This window comes from Lissotriton helveticus, chromosome 8 (assembly GCF_964261635.1).
Source record: "Lissotriton helveticus chromosome 8, aLisHel1.1, whole genome shotgun sequence".
Classification (NCBI taxonomy): Eukaryota; Metazoa; Chordata; class Amphibia; order Caudata; family Salamandridae; genus Lissotriton; species Lissotriton helveticus.
In genome coordinates, this window is record NC_136069.1 from 188,990,474 (window position 1) to 189,011,034 (window position 20,561).

General features: G+C 44.3%; 1 protein-coding gene across 4 annotated transcripts in view; it reads right to left on the reverse strand.

Annotated features, from left to right (window-relative positions):
* Nucleotides 1–20,561, reverse strand: part of SIM2 (SIM bHLH transcription factor 2) — a 453,956-nt gene that overhangs the window by 426,190 nt on the left and 7,205 nt on the right. For 2 of the 4 annotated variants that reach the window (XM_078655937.1, XM_078655938.1), the window contains exon 2: nucleotides 10,009–10,204. The exons of the other annotated variants lie outside the window; for them this stretch is intronic. In XM_078655937.1, the coding sequence (XP_078512063.1) occupies nucleotides 10,009–10,021 (13 nt within the window). In that variant the 5' untranslated portion in view covers nucleotides 10,022–10,204. The remainder of the gene's footprint in view (nucleotides 1–10,008; nucleotides 10,205–20,561) is intronic. 4 annotated transcript variants of the gene reach the window in all.

Sequence of the window (20,561 nt, forward strand, 5' to 3'; positions counted from 1 at the left end):
ACAGAGAAGAGGAAGCGTTTGGGATGCATGCCTTGCATTTATTTCTTGGGTTTAGTGGTTCACATTTCTGTGGTGTGTGTCGTATGGTGCTCTAAATGTGGGGCTTAAATATATGTTCAGCAAACACCCTTACTCTTAGTTCAGCGATTTATAGCAAGAGGCAGTAATGGAATGAAAAGATGGTTGTATAACAAGAGTGGGTGTTAATGGCACACATTTTGGAACATTGTGCAAAGATAGAGGAGAAAGACTTTACACCACAATAAATGGCAAATTCTGCATGTAAAGTGTAAGACGATTTGTCTTTAGTGTGGTCTCCACAGACTTGCTGCCTTTTCTGGGACTGTGTCTCTGTTATAAAAACCTGCTGCTTGGCTAGAAAATACACTTCCTCATTAATGCAATATTTATCAAATATCTATTTTAGTGGTGATTTCTGGCAAATACTTCCAAAAATTGTTCTGATAAAAGTTGCTAATCTTTTCCTCAACTTGTTTAGTCCCCAAACTGGTTCCGCCAGGTCCCAGCCTTCTTCAGTGACTATAATTAGAATTTCCCATTCCAGTCAAAAATAGTTAATCACAGACCAAAGGGCCTTCAGGACAGTTAAACTGGTGTAATATCTCTGGAAGGAAGACAAGAAGAATTTAATTACAGGGACAGATACCTAGTTATATAGCAGTATGAGGGCAGAGTACAGAAGATAAACATACGGCAGTCAGGAACCCTGAATGCAGCATTCAGGGTCATGGTGTGACCCTGCCTTTAACCCCTCCCATGCTGGTGACGGAACCGCTCCGTCACCAGCCACGGACGCGCTGTGCTGATGACGGAGCGGTTCCGTCATGGCCCGCTCGACGCACCTGCGCAGTGTGGATTCCGCGCCTGCGCTGGACGTTCTGTTGAGCGGGCGGGGCCGTGACGGAACCGCTCCGTCATCAGCACAGAGCACCCGAGGCTCGTGACGGAGCGGTTCCGTCACGAGCATGGGAGCGCCGCGCGGCCCCCCCACCCGCCTAGCGCTGCGGCGGAATTGCCGCCGCAACGAAGGGGTTAATGCTGACTGTTCATATTGCAAGACTGGATCCTGCCACCTAAGAGGTGTCCTGGATTCAGAATAATTCTGTGTGGATTTCATGGCAGAGAGCGAATTTACTGGGAGATGCTGACTGCTCCACATTGTGGTACTGGAGTTGTGACATTTTGGAAGCGCATGCAGAATAGTGCCTTCTGGATTAGGTTCGACATTGGTTTGGAAGGGGCTAGTATCAAAACTTATCAAGGATAGGTTTTGGGCTCTCCACAATTCACTCCAGAGCTAGTGCTATTTTTTGTGGTTCCAATTGCGAGCATCTTAGTAAACTAATAACTAGAAAAAAGGCAATATGAAAGAGCAGCATGAAGTCTGCATTTCAAATACGTACTAATCAAATAGCCCCTTTGTTACTTGAAGGGTCTTTTATTCTTTCCACTAAGATGTTTTCATGGAAAATGATGTATTTTGCTTAAATAATCGTCACCCACCAGGGTTGCCCCTTGGTGGCATGCTTCATCATCCGGTTCTTCCCATCCCACTTCGGAACGGGCATGCTACGACCTGCGGAGATGTGCGAGCACTTATAGTTGGTACAATGTGCAGGTGAAGTGTTGTGGTCTGAGTGGGGGAACAAATGGAAAATTAAAAATACTTGGCTAGTAGGAAAAGGAATCGTTACTGATACCTCTAACCAGTATGGTTAAAATAAGGGGGAGAAAATGTGAACTTTAAGGAGACAATGTGCTAGGTTCCACTGGTCGACATGTTTCTCACCCTACCCCAAGGCTACTCTTCAGGATCAAAGATTATTAGGATTCCCTGGTGCCTCTCTTAGTTTTAGTAAATATCATAATAGACATATACAGCACCCTTTGGTGTCTCTATCTTGATGGATTGGTATCACCTACATGGGAAAAAAAAGAGGATATGGAAAACACATGCGGCACACTTGATTCCGTGCCCCAGCAATAAATTACATTACACCTGTGTAGAAAAACGTAATATCTTTTTCACAATGAGGTGATCCCTTCTAGTGCTGCATAAGTGGTCATCTCACTATTTAAATGCACACACAAGGCACTCAACAAAACATACAGAAAAATAACATCAATGATCACGACTGATGTGAAGTGGAGAAAACATACATTATTGGTTGCCGTTTCATTGCAGTATAAGACCATACAGGGAAAGGGATGCCTGTTGTCACACTTTGTATAGGAAATAAATCAGAGAATACCCTGTAAAATGTCATCTCTATCTAGAATGCGTTATAGTTAGAGGTGCAATTGTTAGGTACTGATTGTTTTTGACCAGAGGCAGCTATGCCGTACTTACTGCCTCAAGGCTACTCCCTTGCCTTCAGGTGAGTACCCGCCCATGTCTCTGATGATGTAAAAGAGCCTGCAGTAGCAGACTCTTTTTACTTCAGGACCGCGGTGAGTCAGCTTCCTCTTGTCTGAGGAGACTAGTGCGCGGTTTTTCAAAATGGCCACTGTCAGCGGCACAACTTCCTGGTGTGCCGGCGGTAGCAATCCCTTCTTGTATGCGATGGTTATTTGTCATAGAGGAGGAAGAAAAAATCCTTAAATGAAAAACTAATATCCAAAACCAATCATTGCGTTAAAAAAAGTTTTTGTTGCTCAAGCCAACTGCTGAGAACTGCCGCCTCCTATTTGATGGTTTTCATCCAAGACATATGAAGGAGAATCTACCTTTTGGGCAGTTCTTAAGACTGAGACGAAATTGTTCTAGCTTAAAGGAGTATAAGCAACAAGCCGACACTTTATCATCAAAATTGGAAGCGAGGAACTATCCAAAAATAATCATCTCCAAGACAATGTAAAGGGCGAAGAACAATCACAGAGAGGCCCTCCTTGAGATACTTCCACCAAAAGAACAGGTGGCACGCCCAATCTGCATAACAACCTATAATACACCTTCCAATCAGATAAGCAAAATCATCAACAAACATTGGTACCCCCTAAATAGTGGTACCCTCCAGCTTCCTAAACCCATGTTCTCCCACAATAGAGAGGAAAGTCTCAGGGATATCCTAGTACACACTAACCCTGGGCGAGTTGGTGGACTGCCACTATGTGGAGTTCCACAGAATTTCAAAAAAGCTCAGTGGAACTCTGCTCCGCTTCACCCTCCCACACTTAAAAATAGTTTTTTTTTAAAACCACTTAACTGCTCTGGCGTCTCTGGGCTGCCCTCTGATGTGCTGTGGTCCCTCCTCCTCGCCATCCTCGCTGTTTGCAAGCCCCATTGTTGTACGTCTTGCGCAGTCCACACAAGAAGTACAATGTAGGGGTTTGCTACTAGCGAGGAGGAGAGACCACAACCAGGAGGTGGGCAGCCCAGAGATGCCAGAGTAGGTAAGTGGTGTTTTTTTTAAAACAAGTTTTGGAGCGTGGGGCCGTGGGCAAGGGCTAACTCTCCTCCGCCGCATTCCCAACGGAACGCAGAGTTGGCAAAACTCCGCAAACTCCGCTGGCAGAGCAGAGTTCGCCACCGGAGCTTAGTACACACACAACCAAAAGCCAATGATATAAGGGGGACTCAAATGTGCCTGTGTCCAGTCCAAGGTCACCACTCATGTGGCAATTGCAGCATTTGCTCCCTCGCAAAAACAACGCCCCCATCACTTTTGACAACACCACCACTTGGGACCTGATACATTTCACCGATTGTAAGTTGGATTGTGTGATTTACATGATAACCTGCCCATGTAATTTTCACTACATCGGGATGACCAGCAGGAAAGACAAAGTAAGATTCGGGGCACACCATAGCAACTTTCGATGAAAACGAGCCACCAAAGAAATTTAATCTCATTACATTGAACAGAATCACACCATAAAACGACTTCAATTGGGTCATCCTAGAACAGGTGAAGCAAGAGGCACACCTTTTTGAAAGGGAGCAACAGTAGGTGGTCTGCCTCAAAACCTACATTTTTGGCTTAAATAAAAATATCCCTTGTGGTCAGTCATTAAATAATTAAGCCCTCTTATTTCACCTCTTTTTCTTGAACAAAGCGTAAGGAGATTATGGGGTCTATTAGGATGGCGGTCGGAAGATCAGCCCGATCGCCATGGTAGAGAGAAAAGACCACCAGCAAGGAGCGCGGCATAACTGCCGGTCCGATTAGCCTGCTCCGTAGTTGAAATCCGACCGCGGCGGTATGATTGCAGGCATTAACATTGCGGCGGTTGCTGCTGCCAGCAGCACCGCCGCGATGTGAAAAGGAGCATGTCATGCATATCACTGCACTGCGTGGCAGGCACTGTACAGTGCCTACCACCTGGTACGGGGACATGTAGGGGGATACCAGTGTAGAGGGGTACCATGGGTACCCCCCCAGTGTACCCACACACCCCCCTAACACTTTGGGGGCCCGCAATGGGCCCCCGGAGACATTCTCTGCATGCCTTTCAATGGCGGTCTCAACGCCGCAGAAAGGCTGGCTACCACCGGTATCATAATCAAGCCGGCGGAGCCTGGCCCTGCCCCGACACCATTGTAGTGGTCCAGTTCTGCCCGCTAGGCAGGCGTGCCCACTGATTCCAGCGGAAAAGTAGCAGGCGGAAAATCTCACCGCTGCGGTCGCCACCGCCATGCTAATGGGACCGGCGGTTTTCCGGGTTGCGATCACATGTGGATGTCCACGGCCGGTCCGGCGGTTGCCACAGTCGACCCGGCGGCGGCCATCCGTCCGCCATCCTAATAGACCCCTATGTTTTGAGGACCATCTTCTGAATAGAGCACTGAACCCCTTTTATTCTCCTATAGGATCGTCCTTGTCAGTTTTGTCTGCATTCATCTCAATATTGTATCAATTTTTTCAAGTATTGCCTTCCTTTTTAACTACTTTAACAACTTAGCCTTTGCACACGATATTACCTTTAGATGTTTAATCTAAAACTACGGCCTCTTTTGCCACTTCTATAATTTTCAGAATTTTTTTCTCTTAAAAAACAACAGGGCATATTAGCAAGAACCTCGTTAAAATTATCGCTGTTTTAGTGGCAGGAAACTGCCGCTAAAACGGCGATAATGGGCTTGCTAATATGTGTTATAGAATTCCAAAAGAAGCTCAGGTTAGATGTCCTGCACATCTAACCTGGGCTTCTATTGGAATTGTATAACACATATTAGCAAGCCCATTATCGCCGTTTTAGCGGCAGTTTCCTGCCGCTAAAATGGCGATAATTTTAACGAGGTTCTTGCTAATATGCCCCAACGTTTTTTATCGCAATGATTGGTTTTGTATAATAGTTTTTCATTAAAGGGTTTTTACTTCCTGAATATGGTTATGAGAAAATACTGCTTTGAAAGAAAGGGTAAGATGTAAAATGCGGCGGATGAGTAGCTGTCACGGTCTTCCTATGTCGCGACCCAGGTATCCATCTGAACATCTGACTATTACCAGAGTTTGTTCAATAAAATAGATGGTAACACTCTCCGAATCTTTCTACTACACGAATTTAAACATAGGCATTTGTGGTCAGCTCACGGAAGAGCTAAAAATAAAACTGTTATCTCCAGGTACCAGTGCTTTAAATGGGCCGGCACTCACCGGTACTGAGTACCGGCACTTTTTCCTTTTCACCCATTGAGTACCGGCACTTTTCCTAAAAAGGAAGAGCGTACCGGTACTCATGGGACTTGACTTCTACATAGGCAGCGCTCATTTCATCCCTCAACCTTTACCGAGCACTGCAGTGAATTAATCAGGGGAGCACTTGTCACCCAGCGTGAGCTGCTTTGGAATTAATCAGAGCGGGTGTGTCTCTGCAAAGTGGTTCTCTTATTAATTGATCTTTCCCAGTGGGGCTGAGAGGGGGCTGTACAATCAAATGGGTGGCGGTAGGACGCACTGTTCTGAATAGAATCGTGGACAAGAGCGTTTGCTAATGCTTTCACTATCGCCACACATCTGAATTGCCTACCACGCATGTGAATGGTCTTCTTGCCTGCTGCTACTTTCTTTGTTTTTCTGTTGTTGAAAATGTTAGTTATCACTGACCAGCAGTGTCTCATTTAGAAGTGGTTTAAGCTCCAAGGGACCCACATGTTAAAGCACCGCGCACCGAGTTCACTACCTGGTGTGCTCACGTTAAAAGAGGTAACTGTCGCTTTCAATGTGGACAAACAAAGTGACGCTCTTCACAACCTCATGAATGGAGTGGGTGAGGTGAGAGCACTGATGGAAGAGCAGCATAGAAGAGTCTTAAATAGGCATTCATCTCGAGTTTGTTTTCCACAGCAGCCATTTCAAGAAGCAGGCAGATTTTAAAGATTCCCGAATATGTTGCATAATTCTTCCTGTGTTGTCCTTGCAGTGATAAACAAAAAAAAATGAAATTCATTCTGTTGTCCTGAGGGGTGGTTACTAAATGGAGAGAGTTGCACTCAAAGTCGATATAGTGTGGGTTTAAAGCATATTTGAGGGGTGCAAAATGAATACTACTTGGAGCACTGTGTTCACGTGGGCATGTTTTCTGCAGAGTGCGTCCTTTCAACAAACTATTTGACTTGAGGAGATAGCTTAGGAAGGTTTAATACACGGCTCTTCTGCGCGTCAATATAAAGCCAAACCCTTAAATGCTTCAACAGTTTCCCCTCTTTTATCTGTCCCTCACAAAGGTCCTGTCCTGTGTACAGTGACATTCCCCCAAAAATGTGTGTATTCCCTTTATGAAGGTAAAATGTGAAAGACGATGCCACAGACAGACCCAATATTCGCTTTAATCGTATCATCAAAAAGAACTTGTTTTAGTTTCCCCGTGGTTTTGTAATTTGGTCCTCGATTGCAGCAGAAATTCCAGCAGTTTGGCCCCTATGGCAATGTCTAGGACATTTTAAAAGCCCAGAGTCACGTCGCAGTGCAGCCAATCTGTTGGCTTCATTTGACCAGTGGCCCTTGATCAGCAATTTCTGATGGCACAGCTGCTGCTTCTCCCCTCTCATCACAAGCACAGTGTGAAAATAACGCGGTGCCCGTGCCTCACTTTTAAGGACGTTGTGGTTCACACGCCTTTATAAACCCTTCGCTCTGACTCGTCCCCTCCACATCCCCTTTAGCTCATCCCAAGCCTCCTCCTACTGCTATGACCTAAAAAAAAAAGTCTAAATCCTTCCCTCTTCTATCCCTCCTCTATTCTTTTCGATCCAAGTAATAGACTAACATGTCCAGTCCAGTGGCGGCTGGTGACATTTGAAAGTGGTGTGGCGTAAAAGGCTTGGCATACGGCACCGTAGCGAGCGAGCGAGAACAACCTGAGGGGGGTTAGGGGGGAATGTCCCCCCGATAAAATTTTGAGAAAAAGAGTGGAAAATGGTGCATTTTCAAGCAAATTTGAGAAAGCAGGAAGGTTAATAAAGCAATTGTGAAAGTGTAGTTATTACATTAATAAAGAGAGGTCATATAACATAGGTAGCTGCTGGAAGGTGATTTGTGGAAAGGAGAAGATCTCTGTGAATAAAGTTAGGAGGTGATTTGTGGAAAGGAGGAGATATTTGTGTTGTTAGAAGAGTGATGATCAAATAATCCAAAGGACTAGACGAAGACACCGAGGAATGAAAATAGACCCACCACAACTATGGATTGTACACCCAAGAGTGGTATGAGCAGGGTGACTACTACCAGGAGATCTAGAAGGAGTGACCAGGGGCAAAGGAAATGAATCTGTCAATGCCATGCTGGTCACACTTGGTAGTAAGTCACAGGTGCGGTGGAATGGTTGCCTAGGTCACAGGCTGCAGAGATATTATAGAGTCCACCTTGGTTATGGTGAGCTGTGACGAGGAAGCTGCACGCCTGTGTGTGAGTTATCTAGAGTGGGGTGGAGTTGGAGGGTTCAGTCGGTGGAGAAAGGCACCAGAAAATGTGACCCACATGAACACTGGGCGCCCAAGAAGCATGAGGGGTGGGGAATTTGTTTCTGGGCGCACAGTTCTTAGGATCCTTGCTAGCCGTGTAAACCAACATGATGGGCACCCCTATAGAAGGTAATAAGGGGTATCTGAGTCTCCCATAGGTCTCACAGATATTCATTGACCGTGGGCTAAACCGGGGACCTATAAAGGATTGGGGGCCCTCCGAAAGGTTTGGCTCCCCCAATGCACCACCAGTGCTGCAGGGGCCAGCGTTACACTCCTAATCCTTGCTAGCACTTCCCACACATAATGCTTCTCTGATGCTTATGGATATTGGTAATTATCACAAATTTGAACTGCTACAACATTAAGATCACAAAAGATATTTCTCTTCTGTGTATATTACCTCTTGGTTTGCTTGTAAAATTATCATCTTTCCTCCAGTTCTACCCAGTCAATCGGCTGTTTGTCAAACAGAACAATATCTTCAAGTCACTAATGGCCTACAGGCTTCTTAGTTTGTTCTGCCTGTTTTTCCCTGGGCAGGGCAGTAGATTGTGTAAGCAAGTTCAATACCTCACTCTGTTATCTATTTCAGTTCTAGCCCATTCCAACACACCATCCTCTTAAGGTGGGATTGCTAAAACATGGAGAGTGGGATGTAGTACTGAAATAAAATGGATAGAATTGTAAGTTTAGTTTGAAAAAACCCAAAAGCGAAGTTCTTTTATTCCAAAGATACTTCATGAGCTCTGCAACACCCCCAAGTGCGCACCCTAAGGGAGAACTCCCTAACACTATAAGCGCTAAGGTTTTATGCCACCCTACATATTCTTTTTTTCTCACAGCAGAGCTTATTTTTATTAGAACAATATTATGAGTTTGTTGAGCGATGGCTAGGCGTCTATTCATTTCCTGGCAAAATAATAACCTTTATTTATAAATAAGCTACCTAGAAGTGAATTGTAAAGTGTAATTTAGGTGCACATGTATCTAAAATAATATATTTCTACAAATACTGCATTTTGATTTTCTCACAAACGGCGGAGTACACTTGTCGTAGAAGTTCTGGAAAAAGTTTTAGACTCTGAAGGGTTAATATTTCTCCTGACAGAGGATTCTGAGCAGAAAAAAACGTACAGGATAAGTGCTCCCTAAGGGACCAAACCACAGATTACAGATTTCTGCACTGCCACTTCAGTAAAACCGAGTCCTGGATAAGATTGTGTGTAACCACCTGCTTAATCCTTAAGTGCAGGCGCACTGTTTACCCAAGCTCCACTAACTAGGGGAAATATCGGCTGTGCTGCAACTGATGAAGTGAAATCTCCTAATACCTTCATGCATTAATAAGAAAGAGACCTCTTTTTCCGTTAACTCAGATACTGAGAATAGCAATTACCACTTTCACTAGAAATTTTTTTTTGTTCCTAAAAAACAATCCACAAATTAAAACACACACCAGCTTATATATGCATAATGAACTCACACTGCAACCATAAAAACGATACCAAGTTGACATATTTGCAATATGATTTTAACAATGACTTTTCCAGTCATATTTCACTGAACAAATCTATTATAGGTTCCAGAGTAGCGTGCTACTCGCCAAGAAAGCGCTTCAATACCCCATCAGGGGTAACAAGCGCGATATAAATACAAACCTTTTTCCCTCGTCTATCCCTCCGCTATCCTTCTCAATCCAAATAACTGACTAACATATATCTACCACTCAAATTATTTTCATATTTCAATATACTAATTTAACACTAAAGCTAGTGTCTGTCTGTGTGTCAGCATTTCTCATCCAGTAGCAAGGGGAAAGAGAGAGAGAATATGCTGCTCACTAAAGTTATACACAGTATGTCTTTTCGAAAGCAATGGTTTCCAGGTTTGAAAGAAACACCCACTAGTAGCGAGAATTAAAATAGTTCCAGATTAATTCCAAGCTTTTTGCAGGTGCTTATTCACCATTTGTGAGAACCAGAAAGCTAAAGCATCATAAGTAACAATAGAGTGGACAACTCTGGTGGTTAATGCACCTGCTAGAAAGATCTGTGTACATTCTAACCAAGGGTTTAACTTACCATAAAAGTGCATAGAGGATCAATGTGTCTGCTGGAAAGCACAGCATGCAACATGTAAGTCACAGATTCGTTTTTTATGTAGATAGATTAGTTTATTACTGCTTTTGTTCCATAGAGCCTTGTGTTACCTGCAGGTCAAAAGTTAACATCCTTGTAATGTAGCTCAGTGAGTTATGACCCTGCAGCAAGGCCCTGCCTGCAAACAAGAAGGCATATATTTAGAACCTTGCTGTTTTTCCTCAATCTTTTCTTATTTTAAGGATGCTAAAAAAGGGAACTATGGGTACTAATAAACACTTATTGGTAAGTGCCATATATATAGTTATTAGTGAGATAACTAATGGACAGACATATCCGATATTCTAACAATGCATGCAGATTTTGTGCATACAACCATGGCAAAGTCAATTCAATTCAATTCAATTCAAAAGCTTTTATTCGATTTGTACATACAAATCATACAAGCAGAAATACATGATTGAAATATTAAAAATCACCATATAATTATTCCAAAAAGGAAAAGAAGGCTAAAGTGCATCAAATTGGAAGTGATCCCGCCTCTATAGGCCAACATCATTATAAAAAACAAACATTCTTACATTGATTAGCTGGGGATCAGTAGGAGTTACTCGCTAGACTTTTCATGGGGAACTGTACATTAAAAATTATTATAATCAATCAATACTGTGGTCAACTTCATGTTTAGTAATACCTTAATTACAGAAATTGATATAAAATTTAAAAGTGGGAGCATATCTATACAGACAGGAGCGTTAAACAGTAATATCATCATAAACAGATCCTGGCAGCTGTAGAGCATAAGTACAGACAGGTAAGTAGACAACATTATAATACAATACTTTTCCTGGCAGCTGTACATTTTAGAATAAAAGTAGCCAAAAAAAAACAAGTCTCCTCGTTCTCTAATGAAGATAAAAATATCAATGCTGTTTGTGTAGTGCAAATGTTATATTTGATAAAGATAGGTTTAAGGTATTTTAGCCTAAAGCACTGATAAAATTTGCAAAAAAGCAAAAAATGGCAACTACTCTGCCTAGAGGTGCTATCGCATGGACAGGGTATGTTTGAACTAGTCTTTGTATTTGGAAAAGCAACCAAGTGGTGTACTATGCCCAGTCTGACCCGTGTTAAAACGTACTGGTGAGAAGGGCGAGTCACAAATACAAGATAGGATTGTAGTCCGGGAGCTAGATTTAGGTCTTTATAAAATTTTATAGTAACAAGATTGCCAACGGCTTTGTCTCGTTCAGCCTTACGAAAATTAAGAAACGTTATCTTGATTTCTTTTTTTGAAATGGAGACAACCTTTTCAGGCTCACGAAACACATCAATATTAAAAAGAAGTAGATACCAACGATGAATGTATCTTAACCATGATACACGTGAGGAGTGATCCAAGCCTATACAATCAAGGATAATGTCCTTGGTGAATCGAGTCTCTGGCTTAGCCCAAATAGAACGCCACAATAAGAGTGGCCGAACTGCTGCTAAGTCAGAAATATACTCGATCCCAACTTCTTCGTGGATCAGCTGGATGGAGGCAGAAGGGGGAACACATAACATCCTCCTTAAGAACTTGTTTTCCTCCTTCTGCAAGGAAATACCCTCACAGTGACCCCATACCCCTGCCCCATACAGAGCAGAGGAAACACAGCATACATTATAAATGTTCATCATATCTAGAATACTTCGTGAGCCGAGTTTAGAGGCAAAACGAAATATGCTACTAGTGGACCGTAGCATTTTTGTTTTTACGGCCTCAAATTCCGCATTCCAAGACCCTCTATTATTATATGTTATTCCCAGATAACAAAAGGACTTAACAGAAGTTAGCTTTTCCTTATCAAGGAAGAAAGTGTGCTTTACCTGCTTGGCTGCCTGACCACATGACATTACATATGTCTTAGTTTTATTCACACGAAGCCGCCTAGCTTGAATGAACTGCATAAAATTATCAATTAGGCGCTGTAGGCCCAACTGTGTTCGCGATAAAAGAACAGCGTCATCCGCATAAAGTAACAGCGGAACAGGTTTACCATCAATCAAAGGGGCATCTGCTGGGATGTCAGTCAATGATCGGTCGACACCATTAATAAAAAGGGAAAATAAAAGCGGGGCTAAAACACAACCCTGACGTATGCCCCGTGACACTCTAAAGAACGGGGTACATTTGCCAAGGGTGCCATAGCGGACTTTACATGAGAGTTTTTCGTACAATCTAGCTAAAAAGTACACTATTTCCCTTGGTGCCCCGGCGTCAAGCAGAACCTCCCAGAGAATGTTATGGTTAACCAAATCAAAAGCGCTGCTCAGATCAGCAAAACATAAAAAGAGGTTGCCACTTTTGGCCACAGTATATTTACTGATTAAAAGGTCCAGATTTACGCATTGGTCCAGTGTACCCAGGCCTTTGCGAAAGCCATATTGGACTCTAGTTAAAATGTTAAAATCCGTTGCCCAGTCTTCTAGCCTCTTCAGCAAGATCCTACTCATCACCTTTACAGAGGCGTCCAGTAATGAAATAGGACGATAATTAGAAGCCTCTGCCTTGTCACCTTTCTTGTGTATGGGAATGATAATCGATTGACCCCAAGTAGAAGGAAATTCACTTTCGGCCGCACAATTGAAAACCCTCACCAAAATGGGAGCCCATAACGCTGTTTCGTCTTTGTATAAATCCAGCGGAACCCCATCGGGGCCAGGGGCCTTTCCTCCTTTACTTAAAGAGATAGCTTCCTGACATTCTTCTAGTGTTATAGCCATCGGAAGGGGCAACCATGGGTTTATAACTGGTGGTGATAACTCAGAGGTTGACCTTTCTGGATTAAATATTTTAGAAAAATGGTTAACCCAATCGCTACATGCCACGTATGAGGTCAGTTCTGGGACATTTTCTTTATTGAGAAACGGGCTGTTAATTGTTTCCCAATAGAGTTTACTATTTTTGGTCTCAGCCGCCTCCCTCAACTTATCCCACGCCTCAGACTGCAGAACCCTTTTCCTTTTATTAATAGCTGTTTTATAACAGGCCCTGAGATATTGTATGTCCGTCTTAACACGTGGTTTAGTGCCTAGCGCATTCTTTAGGTCACGGAGGGCGACTATACATGTCTTATCAAACCACCCCTGTTTTGGACCACTATTGGCTGACGGGGTCTTAGTAAAAATACCATCAATACAGCTATTCATAGATACAAAATAATCTGTTAAGCAGCCAGAATCACTGTCATCATCCAAGCAATAACTAATTTGGTTCTTGCAAAGCATAACGACCTCCTTCTGCTTGGTTTTGGAGTTTAAACCAGTCCATTTAACCCTCAGGCCCTTTGGTCTAACAGGCACTATATCAGTTGTACATTTACCACCTGGAACTAATGAAGTACCATGCCCCAAGAGGGTGACTCGTAGGCTATTGTGGTCACTGAGACTTTCTTCATTCACATACAAATCCGTGTAGGCTCCACTGCTAGACATCAAAATATGATCAATAAATGAACCTGCACCCCTGCCTGTAAATGTAGGGCATATAATTGCCTGATTATTAACATTGCAATTTAACAGGGTCAGATCTAGCATGACTAGCATATTATTTAAAGTGGAACCATAACTGCAGTGTTGAAAGTGGGGAGAGTCCTCCCTCCCCCCCCTGATCTCCCCAATGGCTATGTAATGCTGCATCGAAACCACAGTTATTCCCATTGGACAGATGGCAGGGCTGCAAGTTAAAATCACCAGCCCAAACCACCTCAGCCTTTCTTTTCGAGATATCAAGAGCCTTATTGATTTCCCTTTCTAGAGGCAGTAAAATATCCCCCCTAGTAGCATTAAAAATATTATTATAGAAATTAACAATAACTAAATCAATGTTCTTCCTGCACTCCACCCTAATAACTTGGCTGTATGTCCCCACGGTTGTACTGTATTTAACCGTACATTCACACAGCTTGGTTGACATTAACAATAAAAGGCCCCCCTTAGCCCTACCCGAGCTAGATTTAGTTGCTCTAAGGCAGAAGGATACATACCCTTCGATGTTAATGGGGTCTGGACACCAAGTTTCCTGAAGTAGGATTAAATCAAAACCCTCACCCAAAAAACTGGTCCAAAAGGGTGTACCTAATTTGCCGGTAAGACCAGCGATGTTCCAAGAAATAAGAGAAATTCCTGCTGGTTTACCAGGATTACCACCAACAGATATCTCCGACTGATTTGCTGGTGGTAAAAAGGCAGGACCCTCTTCCCGAATGATGGTAACTGGACTCAGGCTCGGACTAGTAGTAGTTATACATATATCAGAGCTACCCTGATTACCTATGTACTGGGGAGGTATTGGTAGTGCCGATGTAGTGACTTCGTGAGGTACAGCAAGGGGTGTGACAGAGGAAGAAGAAGAACGCTCCATATCAAGAAAGGGCTTAGGAATGTTTAGGTCCAGTGCATCTAGAGGGCTAAGTCAGTCTACCTCATCTAGCACGGCATATCTGTTTGGGTGGGCGAATTGTGAAGACATTGGGTTTTGGGAGTGGGGCGGGTCCTGCCACATTTGTTGCCACGGATGTTTGTCTAATTGCGGTGGCTGGAAAGGTTGCTGCCATTGATAAGCAGGCTGATGTAAAGGTGGCGGAAGATGAAAAGGGTGTTGCCAATGTACTTTAACTTGCTGCATAGGAAAAGGTGAGGCATTTGATAACTGCTGCTGTAAATTAACATAATGTGGAAAAGGAGGGGGCGGATAAGGTGGTTGCAGCCAAGGTTTAACGGCTTGCTGTGGAAAAAACCCCGGTCCACTGTTACTTTGAAAAGTAGGACAGGGGGGGTTAGGTCGTGCGGGTTTTGATAAAAAATGTGACAAAGGAAGTGGTTTAATTTGAGTCGCAGGACCACTATTGGGTGCATTACATACATAACTAGCTGCCCCTACATCCCTAAAATTGACAGTTATTACGTCCCCTACTATTGATTTCTTACTTCTGCCCACCCAATCCCCTCTCCGGACGGTAAGAATTTCGCCGTTCATGCTACTAGGTAGGGGTTTATGTAGATGGAGCCATTGAGCACATTTGTTTCTAAGCTCAGTAAACGTTTCTTTTACTCCCTCTTTCAATGGGGGAACTGCTGTCAACACAACAACAAAAGGAGAAACCTCTGGTGGTAGATTGATGGACCTGAAACGTGCCTGCTTCGGTTTAGGCCCTTCAGGTTTATTTATAGAAAGAGGTGCGGTGGTTAAATTGGGTTTCCCTGCTACTTCTTTAGCTTGAATAGATGTGGTGGCAATATTAGCAACAACAGAGTGTTGAATCGCCTGTACAGGGACATTCCCCTTTGGAATCGGTACAGTTATTGGTTGAACGGAGTTGTTCGCTGTTTGCGACTCAAGAGATACAGAGTTCCCAAGGGCTACGCTACCTTGGACCTTATTTAAAGCGTCTTTAGGGGACTGGATGCTCGTTAAGCATTCAGAGACTAAATCTGTAGTCCCTTGCAATTGAACATGCCCTTGTCCTTGCTTTTTTTGTGGCCATTTGGAGTGTATTAACGAAGTAAGCCTGTCCACTTTAGAAATTAAAGGTTTGATTTGTGCTGCTAAAGTGGCTTCAAGATCTAGTTTTAAATCTGTAACCATATTTTGCACCCAGCACGGGATACCTGATATCATTTGTGGGGTAGGGGAAATCAAATTGTGATTCCTAACCGGTGCTTTTGCTTTACTTTTGCCCTTCGATGTAACCTTAGGAGGGTTAGGAGCCCTTTTCCGGGGAACAATGGGTACAGGGGCTGTTTCCACATCATTAGACCCACTCAGACTCGACTCCTCTTTGTCAGGCGACTGACATAATTCTAGATCTGGTGTACCCTCCAGGTCTTCGAAAGATGGATCCGAGTCTGATTGGGCAACCGATAAATCAACAGTATTCGGTACAGTCGGAACACTGTTGGTAGGCATGGCTATAGGTAAGGAGCAATTATTATTCAGAGTCTGCATAGCAGGGGATTTAACCTTTGCCAAAGGGCCCAAGGATGAGCGCCTAGCATTAGCAAGGTCCATAGAGACTCTTTTTTCCAATAATACAATACTTTGGTCAATTGTCTCGTGCACGCGTGAAATAAAAAGATCAATAGGTCCTGTCACCTGAGCTACCGCCGTAGCTTTTTTCGCGCAACTTCGAGTTCTGCTACGTATGGTCGACATTTTAGACGAATATGGTTATCAAGGGTGAAGACACAAGAGTTCTGGGCCAGGGCCGTCCTCTGCCGTCCTTGAACGGCCTTAAACGGCCCGCTCTTTGCCCGGTCTTCGCCCCGGTCGTCGCCCCGCGCGCGTCCCGCGTCGCGGTAGAACTGAAGCCAGTGATGAAGGCGAAGGTTGGGGGCGTGGCCGCCGGGGGAAGAGGCAGCAGCTGTGTGCCGCTGAGGCTGCTGGACCTCGCAGTCCCCCGGTAGGCTCCACGCACAGTCTGTAGATTAAATCCTCTACCTGGGAGCGCGTTACTCACCACGGACTGTGGATCCGCTCACACCAGGGAGGACGAGGCAAAAGGAACGATGAGCGGCACCCGCGGAGCGGGTGTCGCGAACAGTTGCAGGAGATTGCCGAAAACACACAGCACGAGTCTGGCTCCTCACAGAAAGCAGGTAAGCCCAGAAAGCGCCAGTTGACCAGGGAAACCAGGCGATGTTAAAGCGAAGGCTGGGGGCGTGGCCGCCGGGGGAAGAGGCAGCAGCTGTGTGCCGCTGAGGCTGCTGGACCTCGCAGTCCCCCGGTAGGCTCCACGCACAGTCTGTAGATTAAATCCTCTACCTGGGAGCGCGTTACTCACCACGGACTGTGGATCCGCTCACACCAGGGAGGACGAGGCAAAAGGAACGATGAGCGGCACCCGCGGAGCGGGTGTCGCGAACAGTTGCAGGAGATTGCCGAAAACACACAGCACGAGTCTGGCTCCTCACAGAAAGCAGGTAAGCCCAGAAAGCGCCAGTTGACCAGGGAAACCAGGCGATGTTAAAGCGAAGGCTGGGGGAGTGGCCGCCGGGGGAAGAGGCAGCAGCTGTGTGCCGCTGAGGCTGCTGGACCTCGCAGTCCCCCGGTAGGCTCCACGCACAGTCTGTAGATTAAATCCTCTACCTGGGAGCGCGTTACTCACCACGGACTGTGGATCCGCTCACACCAGGGAGGACGAGGCAAAAGGAACGATGAGCGGCACCCGCGGAGCGGGTGTCGCGAACAGTTGCAGGAGATTGCCGAAAACACACAGCACGAGTCTGGCTCCTCACAGAAAGCAGGTAAGCCCAGAAAGCGCCAGTTGACCAGGGAAACCAGGCGATGTTAAAGCGAAGGCTGGGGGCGTGGCCGCCGGGGGAAGAGGCAGCAGCTGTGTGCCGCTGAGGCTGCTGGACCTCGCAGTCCCCCGGTAGGCTCCACGCACAGTCTGTAGATTAAATCCTCTACCTGGGAGCGCGTTACTCACCACGGACTGTGGATCCGCTCACACCAGGGAGGACGAGGCAAAAGGAACGATGAGCGGCACCCGCGGAGCGGGTGTCGCGAACAGTTGCAGGAGATTGCCGAAAACACACAGCACGAGTCTGGCTCCTCACAGAAAGCAGGTAAGCCCAGAAAGCGCCATGGCAAAGTCAAAAAGCTAACCCTGCACCTTGTTCCACCTTAGCCCCTCCCAAAACTCCGCCCACTGCGCCTTTTGGTGAGTACCTGCACTTATTTTTTTCCATTTAAAGAACTGCCAGGTACCCACACGCAGATGCATCGCACTCAACTCAAAATGTATGTTTTCTCCTCGATACATTTCCTGTCTCGGCCACAGAACAGCCTGTGCACGCGGACTACTTAGAAACTGCCGCGAATCCGTGTGTCTGTGCACACGCACTGCGCGGCCTCTGCGTGCCACAGGTAGGTCCCTAGGCTGGCTTGAACTGGCGATAGGTGTGTTTACTAAACGGGTTCCCTGAAGCGAGGCTCTTCCAAGAATCTGCTCAACAGAATAATATTTATTACCACTGCTTCTCTTTTCTGTGTTCTTTATTTATATCTCTGATGTGTTCTCATGTCCCTCTTTTTTCATTTACTACTTTACTTTGTGTACTTTAATCCCTTAGCCTTCTGGGTTTTGTTTCTTTTTACTTTTCGGTTTCCTTCTTTCTTTTTCTTTCAATCATTTTGTTTTTCTCCTCTCTTTTAGTTCGTTAGTTTCTGTTGTTATTTCCCCTGCCTTTTTTGCTTTCTTTCATATTTTCTTTCTTCTTTCCTTCTTTTATCCTTCTTTCCTGTCTCTGCTCTACTTCCTATTGTTGTTTTTACGAAGTATTTATTTTCAATTCTCGAATCCTTTTATGTTTCTTCCCTTCTTTCTTAACATTTTGTGTTCTTCTTTGCCCCCTTCCTTAATGTCATGTTTTTTTTTATTTTCTCCCTTTGTTTTATTCTCTTTTCCTTTCTTTATGTCTCTCTTTTTCTATTTCTTCATTCTCTCTTGCTCTTTCTTTAACTCCAACTCAGCTCTGCTTCATTTCTTTCTCTTTTCTATTTCTTCTTTCCATGTTTTCTATTCACTGTGCTTTCATTTTGTTCTTTTCCCTACTACATTTTTCTAACTTTCTATTCTTTCTATTTTTTTGTTATTTTTCCTCTCTGGCTTATGCATCCTTTCTTTTTTGTATCAGTTAAATATTTGATTCCTAATTCTTCTTTGTTTCTATTTGGTGTTTTTTTTTTACAAACTATCTTTTTACTTTTGTTTACTTTATTTAATATTCCTTCCCTACCTACTTTTATTCCTTTTTAACTTATTTTGATTTGCCAGTACTGGATAGAGTGCTGTGCGGTTCCGTGAAAGACAATGACACAGCTGCTTAGAATACCTTGGTCTGATCTATCTGTACCAGCTCCCAGCACTTGTATGAGAAACAATGCATGTATTCACCATTTTTTATATTGTACAGCTCTAGCAACAGAAGTTATTGTGATTTACAAATACGATAGCCATGAAAATCATAGATCTCTTTACACAAAACAATGAAGAAGAAAACGAGTCAATCAATACAGGAAAGAACGTAATGCACAATACCAAGGTTTCGTCTCTAGCGATCATATGCATAAAAAGAGAGCAAGGACAAACAGACTGGAGGGGGTAGAAACTCCCATTAGATCTGGGGACATATTTACATGAAAATGGCCCAGTGCGGTGCCGCAAGCAATTTTGCTGCACTGAGCTGCACCATTTTCTAAGTACAGGAATGGGCCGTATTTATAATACTGCACATTCCTGTACTCACCCCTGCACTGGCGCAAAAAAAGCAGCCTAGCTCCAGAGCAGGCACCCTTGCACCATGGTGCTAGACTGCCTGCATTGCGGGGATGGTTGTTGTTGTGCAGGAAGGGATACTTTCCTACACAAAAACAACCATCAATGGTGTTTTGCTCTTTCTATGTGTGCACAGAATGCAGCACACGTAGAAAGAGCAAAAAATGAGGAGAAATACAAGTATTACTTCTTCTTGTGCCACTCGTATGCCTCACCTGCGGAAGCACAAGTTTTTGCCACAGCCTCAGATTTTCAGATCCTTGTAATTCTGGAGCAGTGTCTAAAAGCAATGGGTGTTGTGTGGGAACGCAGACAGCAATACCCATTGCATGCCCCTATGCCGCAGAAAACTGCAACAAGGAGGACCATATTTACAAGGCGGCGTTAAGTCATGCAAAGGGGCTTAGCATCACATTGTAAATATGGAACAAGTCACAGCACCACCAGAGTCTGGCAAAAAGTGACACCCTGGTGGCGCAATGCCCTAGTTAATATGCCCCAGGATTCTCTGGCGATGAGAAAGAAGTGACCAGCCATGAGCCCATGAGGGGGCAGTAGGTGAAAGAGGTAACAGGGTGAGAAGTGGAAGCAGGGAAGGAAGAATAAAAAGAAAAGATGGGGAACAAATAGGGAGAGCCAATGTGGTCTGGGTGTAATGAAGGAACGAAAACCAGAGGGAATGTAGTCAAGAAAGACAAGAAAGAAAGAAGGAGAGGGTTGATTGAGAGCACAGAATAGGTGAGGCCATGGGGAGGGACGCAAGGGCAGAAGAGGGAAGAGGTAGAGAGGTGAGAATTTTAAAAGGGTGAGCTTGAGGATAATATAAACCAATGTAAGAGGGGCAATAAAGAAGTTACAGAGCAAAGTAAAGTCTAAACAAATAAGGGTTTAATTCTTTGTGGTGTCTAAGATCTTCTGGTAGAGTGTTCCACAAAGAGAGGGCAGTACCAGAAAAACAATGAGTGTAGTTTAGGTGTGATCTGACTTTCAACGATTCAAGTCTGAATACGTCTCCGCTACAGAGACTTTTGTTCCAGGCAGACATTTTTAAAAGGATGAAAAGCAGAGTGTTTTTAAGGTGGGTCTCTTTGAACGTGATAATAGCAAGTTTGTATTTGATTCTAGCCTATATGAGCAGCCAAGGCAGCCTCACATAAGATCTGTGTGATGTAGTCAATTGTTTGAACCAGAGACACGTCTTTCAGCTGGGTT